Source organism: Canis lupus, chromosome 2 (assembly GCF_048164855.1).
Source record: "Canis lupus baileyi chromosome 2, mCanLup2.hap1, whole genome shotgun sequence".
Lineage (NCBI taxonomy): Eukaryota > Metazoa > Chordata > Mammalia > Carnivora > Canidae > Canis > Canis lupus.
The window spans coordinates 41,612,363-41,626,498 of record NC_132839.1 but is presented as its reverse complement, the minus strand read 5'-3'; the positions used below and the strand labels follow the sequence as shown (position 1 = coordinate 41,626,498).

Here is a 14,136-nt window from a genome sequence, read left to right as displayed (position 1 = left end):
GCACTAAAGACAGATTCACTGCTGCGGGTCGGCCGTAGCCCGCGGAGTCCCGGGACCCATTACCCCCTTTCCTTGCTTCACCTGTGCATTCTAACCCATAACAGCACAGGACCCTTCCACCCCCAGCAGGCAGGTGATCTGATGAAGGGTTCGCAAAAGCTTCAAAGCTTACATACTCCACTGTCTGGAGGGACACTCAGTAGCACTGCCTTAAGGAGGAAGAGAGGGGACAGAGATGGACGCTGAGCCCCGCAAAGCCAACAGGAAGAGCATCAGGACAGTAAAGAGTGCCTCCGTTTCCGTTCTCCCCATTGAGATTACTCACAAAAGGAAACAGGCTGACGGGCTGAGCCTAAGGATTAAACCCTTGCTTTCGTTGCTGGTGCCTGCCCCACACCATTGTTCCAGAAACCTGAGGTATGACAAGCATGGGAAGCCACTTGCATGTCTCAGATGGGGACCCGGGGCAAGTCCCTAGGGTTGTTGGAGAGCGTTTCCCAAAGAGCGACACTAGAGGAGCTGGACTTGCCTCTGCTTCCCTGGGAAAGACGAGCCACCCACCGGACAAAAGGCTTCAACACTTAAAACACAAAATTGCAAAGATCTCGTGTGCTTTCTCTTTGGTCTTCTTTTTTTCTTTCTCTTCTTTCTTCCTTTTCTCTTCTTTCTTTTCTTTTCTTTCTTTCTCTTTCTTTTCTGTTAAATCGAGGTATAATTCATGCATTTTAAAAGTCAAAATAATTGCACCCAGGGCCCCGGCTGGAGTGCGGTCTGCGCCCGCTCGGGTCAGAGGCCCGGCGCGGCCCAGCGAGGGCCGACGGCTTGTCCTGGCCTCCCGGCCCTCCGCGTGTGAGGCCCCGGGGCAGCAGGGAAAGTCCGGGCCATCTGGGCCAGCCGGGCCCGGAGGCGGTGCCAGCAGGAGCCGAGGGGGCGCGGCGGGCGGCGGCCGAGCCCAGGCCCAGGCACGTGGGCAGCGGAGCGGGGCCGCCCGGCGGGGCGCGCAGACCCCCGACGCGCCTCGGGGCTCCCGGCTGCGGGGCGCGCATCCCCGGGGCACCGCGCGCCAAGCGAAGCCGGGCGAGTGCGCTGAGCGGCGGCGGTCAGGGGGCGGCAGGTGCGGCCGGCGAGCTCGCCCGACCGCGGGGCAGAGCAGCCGACCCGGCGCCCCCGGCGCCCCCACTCCGCGCCCCGGCCGGCTGCCCGAGCCCCGGCGCTTCCGGAGCCCGGGGGCGCTTCGGGGCGCTCCTCCAGGGGCAGCCCCCGGGGCGGGGGAGCGCGCGGCGCGGTGGCCGGGCGGGGGGTGGCCGGACTCCGCAGGGGCGGCGGGCGGGGTGGGGTGAGGCAGGCAGGCCGGCCCCCTCCCCTCCCCTCCCCTCCCCTCCCCTCCCGTCCGCGCCCGCCCTTCCCCCGGTCCTGCAGCCAATTAGACAGCCCCCTCGGGCGGGAGGCGTGGGTCGCTCCATAAAGCGGCGCGGAGCTGTCACCCCGCGAGCAGGCTGCGCACCCTCCGGCCGGAGCCCGCGCCGCAGACTCGGGCGCCTGGGGCCGGGGAGCGCAGGAGAGCCATGGCCACCACCAACGGGGCGGTGGAGAACGGGCAGCCGGACAGGAAGCCGCCTGCCCTGCCGCGCCCCGTCCGCAGCCTGGAGGTCGAGTTCACCAAGGTGAGGCGGGCGCCCGCCTGCCCGACGGCCGCGGGCTCGGCGCTGGGCGGTGCGGCGGCGGCGGCGGCGGCGGGGCCGGGGGTCCGCGGGCCGGGAGCCCCGCCGCCGCGCTCCGCCCCGAGGGTGCCGGGCTGCGGGCGGCGCGCCCTCCGCCGAGCTGGCCCCGCGCGCCGCGGACCCGAGCCTCCGCGCCCGGGTCGGGCCCTCTCGGAGCCGCGCCGGGAGGCGGGACGGCGCGGGCGGGACCGGCCGCCGCGCACCCGCAGGGCACGGGCTCCCGGGCGGCGGGGCTCCGCGCTGCCGGCCTCCGAGCCGGGCCGGGGTGGCTGCAGCCGCCGCGGCCCCGACGTGCCCTTACGGGCCCGCCTGGGAGGCGAGCGGAGGGGCGGGCCGCGGCGCCCCGGGCTCGCCGGCCTCCCCGCGGGCCCTGCGGCCGGGTTCCGGGGGCTGAACGGGTCGGGCTGCGGGAGGGTCGGGGGGTGCCTGGGAACACCGGGGGCTGGCCTGGAAGCCCGGGGCGCGCTGGAGACGTCCAGAACCACGTCCTCGGGAGCGCCCGAGCGCTTCGTGCCTTCCGTGCCAGGCCCACCATGGTTTACCCAAGGTGGGCAGGAAGGTGAGCCCCGGCGAGGCTGCCCGAGCCCAGCGGCCCCGGCTCCCACACGCTGGGACTGCGCTCCCTGCCCGCGGGCTCCCAAGCCGGCCTGCGAGCCGCGGGGGGCCAGGCCCCACCGGGCCGCGCCCCTGCGGTCTCTGCTGTTTCGCGCTGGGCTGGGGAGGCTGGAGCGTCGGCAGAGCGGTGAGATCACCTGCCTAGGGCAGAAGGAAGCCGGCGAGGCCTGGAGCCCGGGCCGCGGAGGGCAGGGCGGCCGGGAGGGAGCGCGATCCGTGGGAGGACACCCCGAAGCTGCTCGGAGGCTGGAGCTGTGCACTGGGGCCGGAGCCTCGGCTGGCTTCTCCTTCCCCAACTTAACCTCCTTTTCATTTTTCTTTTAATTTGCATCTTATCCCTAGCTCCCAACTCCAGCTGCCGCAGCGCTGAGAAAATTTCCCCATCAATTTTACTTTCAAAAGTAGCAATTATGTCCCTCAAATAGTTTTAATCAAGCGGAGAAAGTTGCAGGCCACTATGTGTGGCCTTCAGATTTTGGTCTCTTGGCACTTCATGTCGGCTCTGCCTCTGATCACATGACATTTTAAATTAACTGTTTTCAGAGGGCTCCGTAATCAACAAAGACACTTCGCCATGAACGCTGGAGATTATTTTTAATGTAGTTTCCCTAGTGGTATCAGCTTCAGAGCGAAAATTCCATCACCAGTTCGGGGAACAGTAAGAATAGTACTTTTCAGATGCTGACCTGGTGGTGGTGATGGTGGTGGTGGTGGTGGGGTGGTTTTGTTTTATTTTTGTTTTATGAGGTTGTGATGCAGAAGCCAGAAATTGCCCATGTTAGTGTCCTTTGCCTTTTTACCTTTTTGAGGCCTCTCAGAGCAATGCAGCCACCTATGGAAGTTTCCTTCTTGCTCTGCAAGTCTCTATGGCCCTTCACAAGTGGATATAGAGGAGGATCTTAGCAGATTCGCAGAGCGACCAGTGTCTCTTGTCTTGCTGCGTGCCCCCTCTTCCTAGTGGAACAGACTGGGGAGAAGCAATGAGATAGAGATCCTTAGGGGCTCTCAGGCCATGACAGCTGCTATGGCCTGACACCAGGCCACCGTACCTGCTTCCCTGTGGCTCTGTCCTTGCTCCTGGCCCGCAGGCCGACCACCACTGAGGCCTACCCCTAACAGCAGCAGGGCACAGGCAGCCTGTGTGGTGGTGGCTGATGGACAACAACCCCAGCAAGCAACGCTTAGGGAGCCTCTGGCTGGAGAGACAGCAGACGGGGCCTGGGAAAGAAGCAGGAAACCCAGAACTGCAGAACCCAGGCCCTGGAGCAGGCAGTGGGGAGGGGTGGAGTGTGTGAGCCCGGTAAAGGCCTGTTAGTTTTCAGATGGGACTCATGGAGCTTCTTGTTAATGGAGGACATGCCAGAAATGGTGGATCCGAGCCCCAGTTTGGGGGGAACCATTTCCTAGGATAAGTCCTGTTTCCAGAAGGATGGCCTTGTCACAGCTTCTTCATTTGTTCTCACATTTTTTAAAAAAAGATTTTATTAATTTATTCAACAGAAAGCGTGCGCACGCCGCCAGAGAGCAAGCATGAGCAGGGGGAGGGGCAGAAGGAGAGGGAGAAGCAGACTCCCTGTTAAGCAGGGACCCCAGATTCTCAGGGCTCCATCCCAGGAACCCGAGATTTTGACTTGAGCCAAAGGCAGACACTTCACTGACTGAGCCACCCAGACACCCCTGATCTCACATTTTAACACTGGCTCTGCTTTGTGACACTAGTGAGGGGAGGGTCGCCTTCAGCATTCCTCTCCCCCAACCCCCCCCCCCACCCACCCCAGATCTCAGAGGATAGCAGCCTCTTTCACTTTAGGGCGATCCTTTCCTTTCCTTTCCTTTGAAAATTTCTTCCACTGACAGAGATTCTCTTTAGGAGTTTCTGGTTCACTCAAACACCCTCTTTCTGATCCCTTTTTATAAGAAATACAATTCCCTCCAATCTCCTGTTCTGAAAACATACTCTCTTGAGTTTAGCTGAAGTCCGATGGAAGTTATGGTCACTGACATCAGCAGCCCTTGCTTGAGTGGCCACCACCTTCACCTCCACCCCGGGGCACCGGGCTCCTCTGAGCAGTTGTGGTTTTCCGGCTCAGCCCGGACAACATGCCATTCCACTCCTACAGTAAAATATGAATTCCATAACCTAATTTTTATACCTCTGTAAGGTTTATCTGATACCAATTCACAAGTCGAGGAGAACATTTTTTTTTCTAGGCACATTTTTCTGATTTGGGGCTCAATGCAGTACAGGCAGCATGATTGGTAGGCCACACTTACTGACCCTTTCTTTATTTGTGTTTTTGTTTTGTTTTAGTGGGGAGGAAATCAACAATAGAAACCACTTATAAGATTACTTACTAGCATCGTATACAGAAAAAAATTTTTTGCTAAATTGGCAACATCATGATGGGAAAGTATGGTTAGGGTTGAGGAGTCTGACTGGTTTGTTTTGTTTTGTTTTTTAATGTCTCTGGTAAGAAGGGACTACAGATTAATGTCATGACTGACCAAGTAATTTTTTTTCTTTGAGGAATGAACATGCTTGGAGATGAAGTATTATAGACATCTGATCGTTGCAATCTGTTTCCATCCTCCTTATTTATATTCTCTTCTACCATCTCCTCACTTTCCCTCCCCCTTGGAATTGATACCAGGAAGGATCTAGAATCAGCAGTTTTCACTGATGGTCTGTATTTTCTAACCCACGAAATTTCATCTTCCGACAAAGAGGCCTCTCTCTCTGGCTGCACTTCCCTCCCCGCGCTAACTGAACCTCTCTTCTCCACTTATTAATTTCTCGCTGTTACCGAGTGATTACTTGCTGGATGGCAAGAGTGAACTCCTGGATTTGGTTTCAGCTGGAAGAATAAACCTGTAATTGTAGCCTGGCTTGTTCCACGTGCTTCCCTGGGGGCCTGGCCTCATGGTGAAGGCACTGAGCTTCCAGAAGTCGGATGGGCACATCCTATAGGCAAGGGATGCTCTCAGCTCTGGATCCCACACGGGGGACAAGGTGCCTCTGCCCACCTGCCCGGCAAGAGCTGGCCTTCCGTGCTTTGTTCCCACTCTCCCGGGAAGAGTGATCAAAACGGTCTCCCCTAGACTGAGTTTCTTTCCCAGTGAGTCTTGGAGTTTTCACAGGAGAGCCCAGGACGGAGACAGTAACCAAGCCGCACACTGGATGAGATGTCTCCCCTCTCATCTATCATCACTGGGGAGTCAAGTGTTCCAAATGAATAAAATTCACAGTAACTGGAATTAGCCCTTGGAGCGACACGATTCTTTTAAATGACTCAAAGACAAGCAAAGAGATGCATATAGATACAGAAACGGAATTCGATGAGCTAGTTCTGTACTTAGAAATTATTGATGGCATTTCGTTTGATGGAAAGGCTTCTAAAGCATCTTTCCCGTGTCTGTGACTGGGGTCTCTGTGGGCTGTGAGCTGTGATGACAACGCTGTCGCTGTCCCAAGGTGGTATGGCAGCAGATTGTCTGTCCCCTCTGGGTAGCTGGGCCCTGCACACTGTCAAAATGTGTTTTGTACATTATCTGTCACCTCTGTTCCTGGTTCTTCTCCAAAGGCCCTCTCCTTGAATATGGTGCCTTTCAAAGGCAGTTAGCAGACTAAACTAAGAGTAAACAGCACACACCTTTCAGCATGGGAACTTTGTGAATTCTTTTTCATTCACTCGTGATGTCTTCTTATTTTTAACGTCCTTATTCTCAACTGTGTTCTAGATAATTGAGGCTCTGAATGAAGTGATTTTTGTGGATGAAGTCTTTGGTTTTAGATATAAACGGTTATTTGCTGCATCTGTTCATACAACCAGAACATTTCCCAGCTCAGATAGTTTTCTTTGTAGTCCAACACTGGCTTTTAGTAAGGCCACCATAAAAATAGACATTTTAAAGAGAATGGGGGAGGTGTACTAATGTATATCAGTGAAGATTAAGGAGTATATATAGTAAGATTCTTGTAGAAAGCCAGTTCCTCGGCAATCTGGCTGAGGGTTTTGGCAAGGAGGAGGCAGAAGGAGTGCTCACTGCTGACCTACCCTTCAGGGGCAGGTGATCCCTTGGCACTTTATATGTATGAACCTATTTAATATTCCCCCAAACTCGATGAGGGTGTAGGATTTAACTTATACCCTTTAACTATTTAACTCAGCTCTTCCTCCATGAATCCATGTTAATGCTTTAAATGGCTCATTCAGTTAAGCGTCTGCCTTTGGCTCAGGTCATGACTCCAGGGTCCTGGGATGCAGCCCCTCATTGGGCTCCCTGCTCAGCGGGGAGCCTGCTTCTCCCTCTCCCTCTGCCCCTCCTCCCTGCCTGTGTGTGCATGTGTGCTCTCTCTCTCTCTCTCTTTCTGTCAAATGAATAAATAGAACCTTTTAAAAAATAAATAAAAAGAGAGAGACAAAAAAATTGTCTAAATGATTTTAGTTTCATTATGACAAAACGTAATTCTCTGAAAATGTATTAGAAGTCAGGAGACTTGGATTCTAATTCTGAGTGTGCTCCTGGTTGGGCATGTGACTCCATTTCCCCTCCAGGTCCCGTCTATAAAAGGGTGGGAGGCAGGGGAGGGAGGACAAGACGTTACCTAAGGTCCTCAGCATGTTGGAATGATACGATTTTGATTTAAGCCCTAATGCATTACAACTTCCTTTCCTGGTTAGATATTCATCAACAATGAATGGCACGAATCCAAGAGTGGAAAAAAGTTTGCCACATATAATCCTTCAACTCTAGAAAAAATATGTGAAGTAGAAGAAGGAGATAAGGTGAGTGCTTCCCCCACTACCACCCCCACCCCCAGAGTAATTAAATTACAGATAACTAAAGGATAAGGAGGTGGTTTGGCTTAGCTGTAAGACAGACCTGGCCCATACTTGGGGTAGGACCTAAGTGAGCTCCTTCTCAGACACATGGCCCAGAATGGGATCAATTAGGGACGATCCATTGCAGAGTCACTCTCCTTTGATAGATGTTCCCCCGTCTATAAGGATGACCTCAGCTATCCTCATCACATGGCTAAAGGAAAGGTTTTTATCAATGATTTGAACCTGGAGGCATGAAACCATCTTTCCAGAAAGCATTTCCGGCTGGTATGTTTCACCAAGTGCAGCATTCTAGCAGGAGACACTAAAAAAAAAAAAAAAAAAAAACCTTAAAGGGAAAACGACTTGCTAACCAAGTCATGCGGGGGTAATAACATCATGCAATCACCAGATTTCTCTGAAATGATCACAGAAAGCTACAGTCTTTGTAATGATGTATGTACTTATATATATAAGGGACTTCTGGCATGTATCCTTGATACATTTCAAAGCCGGAAAGTATCTTTTAAATATATGTGCCATTAGAGGAAAGGTTGAAGGTAAAGATTTTCTAAGGAGGGAAGAGAAATCTAAACCTCTCCTCAACCACTAATCATCTGATGTTCTTCTAAGTGTATGGGTAACATTGAATATGGGCAAGGTGAAAGATACCTGTAAAATAGGCTTGAATTTGATCCCACCAGTGAGAGTTCTGTAACAGGCAGTTCCCCCCACACAGTGGTTCTACCTGTACAGACTCTCATATGCACAGTCCCTCAAGCTAAGCTCTGTTTACAAAGATAGTAGCATCAAGGAGCTCATCTCTATATGACATGAGGACGTGGGGTGGCTAGGGCGTGGGGGGCATGATGTGGAGTGGGATTCCCAGTGGGTGATCCCCAAGTACAGTACCCAGTTATCAAGGAAGAGAATGAGATCCCTGCCCCAGGCTCTGGTTTTCCCTTGGTCTGGAGGACTGCTCTGAGAACCCAGAAACAGAGGCTCTCCCGTCCACTGCAGTTGGAGAGGCCCCGGCCTCCAACCCAGAGCCTGGGACGAGGAGACACAGGATCTTGGTGGAGTATCACTCTTAACTGCATCGGCAGCCCTTGCCTGCTGTATACACTTCCCTAGGGAAATGAGGCTCAGCGGGGCCTGGGACATGAGCCATTGCTCATCAGCAACCAAGCCTTAACTCATTTTCCTGAAATAAGAATGAGTGACATTAAACAGCTCTAAACAGCTCTCACTTCTTTCCTTTTAAGAAGAAGGTTCCATTGTGGTTCTCCTATGGGTGCACAGAAAATCCAGTTCCTGCCCATGGAATGGTGCAACACTTCTGCCCCGCCGAGTAGGGGCGGGGTGAGGGGGGGTAGGGTGGAGGTGAGGCCGAAGAAGAGAAAAGTTCCAGATCCTCCCTGTCTGTGGACTTTTCCGATGTGGTCAGTTCTGAGATCCCGAGAAGCATTCATGCCCTGTTCTCACTTGCGGACCGCAGTCCTCAGCTTGAATAAAATGCCAAGACAGACATTTCCCACCTAACTGATGAACTGCAGGGGTGTGTGTGTCCAAACTGAGCCAGCAAGTGGAAAATCTTTTCCCATTTGGGTCACCAAGAAAAATAATTAAGGTCGGTTGTCTTACAAGCTATTTTAACACGCTTTTATAATCAGAAGGGAAGTTCATACTTGGCCGATGTAGAAATCTTGAAAAAGATACATGATGTAAAGACGCAAAAAGTCACCTGGAAGCCCCGACCAGGTCCAGTGATCTCAAACTGAGCTGCCACCTTGACCACCACCACCCTCCCTCCTCTGCAGCGTGATGGAGGCAGGTGTCTGCTAGCCGATGAAACTGACTGCTGAGTTCCCAAAACGCAGTTCCTACAAGAGGTGACACACTCTTTTCTGGTTTTTGGCCACTCAGCTTGACGTGGATAAGGCAGTGGAGGCCGCACATGCCGCCTTCCAGAGGGGCTCACCCTGGCGCCGCCTGGATGCCCTGGGCCGTGGCTGGCTGTTACATCAGTTGGCTGACCTTGTGGAGAGGGACCGCGCTATCCTGGCTGTGAGTATATGTACACAGGCGGCAGGGCAGGAGTGGGACCACCTGGCCCCCTATGGGGCTTGGGGGAGATCCAGGGTGCTGATTTTGTATGGAGGTAGATGTGTTGGGTCCTTTGAGGTCTAGCTCTCTGGCAGGAGGCACACCTGCCAGAGAGGTGTCCACACCTTCTAGCTCCAAACCCTTTCTGTTTTGAAGTCAGACTTTTGCCTCCCCCCGCCTTTGTTCTTGACCAAGAAGTTGCCTGGAGGAAGTTCAGCTGCGTTGGTGGCTCCCAGACTCAGGAGGATCATGGCCCACCAGATGATTGAGGCCATATCCTGGTCCTACCTGTACATTTATGAAATTAACTTTTTTAAAAAGATTTTTTATTTATTTATTCATGAGAGACAGAGACAGAGAGAGAAGCAGAGACATAGGCAGAGGAAGAAACAGGCTCCATGCAGGGAGCCCCATGTGGGACTCGATCCTGGGTCTCCAGGATCCCGCCCTGAGCTAAAGGCAGATGCTCAACTGCTGAGCCTCACCCAGGTGTCCCAATTAACTCTTTTTTTTTTCTACCTGAAATCTCTTTTATTATTAAGTCTAACTTCATCCTAGGTGACAGGATCCATGAAATTACAGGTTTAATGTGCTGGCATATATATTTTTTTCAAATACTTATTAAAATAGATGCCACCACTTAATATAGAAAATATTTCCCATAGAACTTAAAAATGACCCCATTTCACCCCTGAATTGTGCAGTGGTGAGTATGTGTGGAGTGATGGTGAGAGCAGGGTAGCCTGGTCATGGGGAATCTTAGGGTATCAAAGACCTCAACTCCAATCCCAGCTCAGGACCCTGAGATCATGACCTGCACCAAAGGCTGATGCTTAACCAGCTGAGCCAGCCAGGCACCCCAGTTCCCTCCTCTCTTGATTTGATGTCTGGAACGAGCAGTAGAATAGCTACCTACATGGAGACCGCATCGTCCAGGACACTGAAATTGTTTTTGCCTGTGGATATGTGATTTGGGGCTGGAGAGTGGGGGAACTGTGTATCTGGGGTGCTGCTCTTAGGTGCATTGCCCCGAGGGTGCGTCTGCATAGACAGCTGAGCTCTCCTGCCTTCTGGCCCAGTCAGGCAGTCCAGCATGTTTGCCCCCAGTCCGGACGAGGGCGGCTCCCTCTCAGGGTCAGCGTTTCTGTCCGTGGAGCCTCTGGCTTCTTCCTGCAATGAGAGCCAGCCTCAGCTCTCTCAAGCTGCCAGACTGGCTTTTTCAAAAACATTTCTGTTTTCACCCAGCATGAGCTCATCGGTCTGCAATGTCCGTGGGGGCTAATAGCAGGCGGGAGAGGATGTGCCCTGGGCACCCCTCCCCACCCTGTCCCCAAGCGTCAGTATCATCTTAGGGAGCAGGGGCTGGGGAGCCACCTTTGCCTTCAGCCCGCCCCATGGTCCTGGGAGAGACAGAGCAAGTTGCCTCTGTCATTGGGACCTTGCTGCCCACGAGAAACGAGATCCAGCTCTTTGCCACATCATGAAAGGAACAAGAGAATGACTGGCAAATACAGTTCTTCGAACCAGGACCACATCACCCTCCACCTCCATAGGGTTTTCCTGCATTTTCATGCAGCGAAGTGTTCCTTTCCATCACATTCTCTGGCCGCCTCAGTGGTTTTGACAGAGCTACGTATTCACTTCTGTATTCAATGTTTAGAAACAGATGTGGGGGACCTGGCAGCCCCACGTTGCTCCCCTTCTGGAGGCACCTGGGGCCCAGGCTCTGGCTCTTCAGGTGCTCTTTCTGGAAACCTCCAAATAGGGGCCCTCCCTGTTTACTCTCTTTTCAACCCAAGCCCTGTTTCTGGGCCTCCTCATTCTAAGCCTTGGCACACGAACGGAGTCTCAGGGCAGGTTCGTGGGGCCCTTTTCTTCACTCTTTTCTATCTGCAAGTTACAGGGTGTCAATTTTTCAGAAGGCATGTTTTTCTCTTAAAATGTCAAAGGGAGTAAACTCGAGAGCAGCTGTGGTTTACTCATGGTCCAGCCGCAATAACTGTTTCAAAGTCCCAATCGGTAGCTGACACTTGATTTCCCTGGTCCAGTCCTGTCCACTCATCTGTGAATCTTTTTTTATGCTTAAAAAGAATTTCCTGTCTACACTCATTATGATCCCAGTTTTGCTTGGACAGCTTCCATAGAACCAACCTGGCAAATTCATGTTGTCACTCTGGGAAGCAAACTTGCCCAAGTTAATAACAAAAGAGAGCCAACGTTTGCTGAATACTCACCGTGGACCAGGCTTGTTGTTAGACACTTGGCCTGCACTTTGATGATCCCAATGCAGAGATGAGGACACCGAGGCCCAGAGAGTTTCAGGAACCTGTCTAAGGTTATCCAGCCAGAGAAAGTAAGCCAGGGCTAGAGGCAGGAATGCCCTGCAGGCTATGCCATGGTCCCCTGCCTTTCTCTTCCTTGTCCTATCCCAGAAAAGGGCTAAGAATAAACTCCTGGTCCCACTGACAGATCCACAGGTACTGTCAGGAGTAGCCTGGTCCTGGGCCTTTTGGCATGATTTGCAACAGTTGGGTTTCCCATGGGAAAACAAGTTTCAACTTGGAATTTAACTTAATAGGAGCCAGAGATACAGTGACTGGATGTTACCTTGGCCTGAGCAGCATCTGCTGGGGGGCACGGGGATACATAACAGACTCAGACCAGCCCTGTAACCTTCAGCAACTCACAGTCCTGTTTCCTTGGTGTCCCCAAGTAAGGATCTCCAAAAAGGAAGATGACCATAATCATCACAGCTTTTACTGTCATCATGAAACAGTTAGCATGGCACTTCCTGTGGGCAGGCCCTGTCTTAGCCCTCACCCCAGCCCTCATGAAGCAAGTACCCCTATTATTACTATTATTATTATTATTATTATTATTATTATTATTATTATTATTAAACAGATGAGGAAACTGAGTCAGGGAAGGATTTGAGGGCTTGCTGCCCAGTGAGGGGAGCAGTTGCTCCTGTTTAGGAATGCGTGGCTCCTCCCTGAAGCAAAGTTCTGATAGTCTCCTGGAGCACCCTATGTAGCCATTCTGCAGTCTTCCTAGATGCAAATGTCCTGGAGCAGCAGCCTAAGGAGTGGTCACTGTGCTGGCTGGAAGTTAGATGCCCCAAATTCAGTGTTCCACTGGGTGACCTTAGGTATCTTCAGCCTTGGTGTGGACACCTTGAAGTGACAACAGAGGTGTCAAAGCCAGAGATGAGGTATATGCAGGTGCACGTGGAGGGGCCTTTCTTCCCCAGTGAATCACCAGCTCACTGCATGGACTCTAAAATGAGAATCTAGCCCCAGGCTATGTGTCAGGGTGGCCACTTCCTGCAGAGATGGATGACAGGCGGTTTTAGCGCCGGGCTCAACTGGGGCCGCTTGTCTGAAGGACAAAGGAGTCCTCTTAAACCCAGGCTGGAAATAGAAAAGAATCCTGCCATTGAGCGGCTGCACACTCGCCCTGGGTAATCACCTCCCTCACCACAAGGACGAGCCTACTCCTTCCAACTGTGCATCCGGCTTCGGCAGCCCAGTTGGGGAGGACTGTGCCTTTGTGCTGGTGGCACTACCCTTTGGGGGCTCTGTCACTCTTTCTATAGCCACACTGGTCAGCCTAGCCAGGAAGGAAGAACCTGCATCCCCACCCCTTATTGCTAGAGGAAGAGAGCGCTCTCTCCCGCCTCCCCAAAGGCAGCCAAACTCACGAGAGCCCCCTGGGAGTGCACAAACCCCTGTGGCCAGGCCACACAGTTGAGACAGCTGTGCTCCAGACAGAAGACCAAATACAAAGACCGTGTCTTCCTTCCCAGCGAGGCTCCAAATCGGACTTTTACTGCTGTTCTTCATGGGGACACATGCCCATGCCCTAGCCAATCCCCTAGACTGGGGTGTTTTGAAAGAAAAGTCATCCTTGACAATCTGAGACAGGTCTTAAAGGAAATGGAGTGTCTTGCTTTCTGAAGGGACACGGGGAACATTGCGCGTGCAGTGTCAGAGGACTGTGCTCTCTTCTCCTGCACCGATAGCCTTAACCACCTGATGGCTAAAAAGGAAACTATATCTGAAATAGATGTTGTCTTTGTATTGCAGACCCTGGAAACGATGGACACGGGGAAGCCGTTCCTTCATGCCTTTTTCATCGATCTGGAGGGCTGTATTAAAACCCTCAGATATTTTGCAGGGTGGGCTGACAAAATACAGGGCAGGACCATCCCCACAGGTGAATGAACACAGGATTCCTAGCCTCATGGGAGGGGGAGAGGGGAGGAGCGTTGGTTTTGGGGGGCTTTGTCTTCTCTTTGCTCCAGCTAGCCTTTTCAGAGCACCCCTGGTTTTTCCCTCCCAAGGCACCCTGCCCTATTGTAAAAGAAGTGGCACTGTGGCAATTTCTTCTCCTAAGGAATTTTACTTTTCTAAAACTTTTTTAAAGATTGTGTTTATTTATTTGAGAAAGAGAGAGAGTGAGCACAAGCAGCAGGGAGAGGGAGAAGCAGGCTCCTGCTGAGCCAGGAGCCCAACACTCAATCCCAGAACTCCAAGATCATGACCTGAGCCAAAGGCAGATGCTCAACCCACTGAGCAATCCAGGCGCCCCAGGAATTTTACTTTGAAAATTGAGTTAAAGATCATTTCTTTGTGGACTAGACAAGACTTTGAGCTGACACCTTTGTGGGCTTCTGGGTTTCTTTCTCATCTTTTTGCTACGTAAAATCCTTATAGGTGAATCCCAGTGTATTCTCCATATTACCTCTCTTCCAGATGACAATGTTGTGTGCTTCACCAGGCATGAACCCATAGGTGTATGTGGGGCCATCACTCCTGTAAGTATGGTGACTTTTCTAGATAGATCCATGTAGATCCTGCCCCACTCCCCTG

General features: G+C 52.5%; 1 protein-coding gene across 1 annotated transcript in view; it reads left to right on the top strand.

Annotated features, from left to right (window-relative positions):
- The first annotated feature begins 1,476 nt into the window (after positions 1-1,476).
- ALDH1A3 (aldehyde dehydrogenase 1 family member A3) overlaps positions 1,477-14,136 on the top strand; it is a 37,684-nt gene continuing 25,024 nt past the window's right edge. Inside the window, exons 1-5 of the mRNA XM_072796644.1 lie at positions 1,477-1,664; positions 7,019-7,123; positions 9,086-9,226; positions 13,351-13,480; positions 14,020-14,081. Coding sequence (XP_072652745.1) covers positions 1,566-1,664; positions 7,019-7,123; positions 9,086-9,226; positions 13,351-13,480; positions 14,020-14,081 — 537 coding nt within the window. The 5' untranslated portion in view covers positions 1,477-1,565. The remainder of the gene's footprint in view (positions 1,665-7,018; positions 7,124-9,085; positions 9,227-13,350; positions 13,481-14,019; positions 14,082-14,136) is intronic.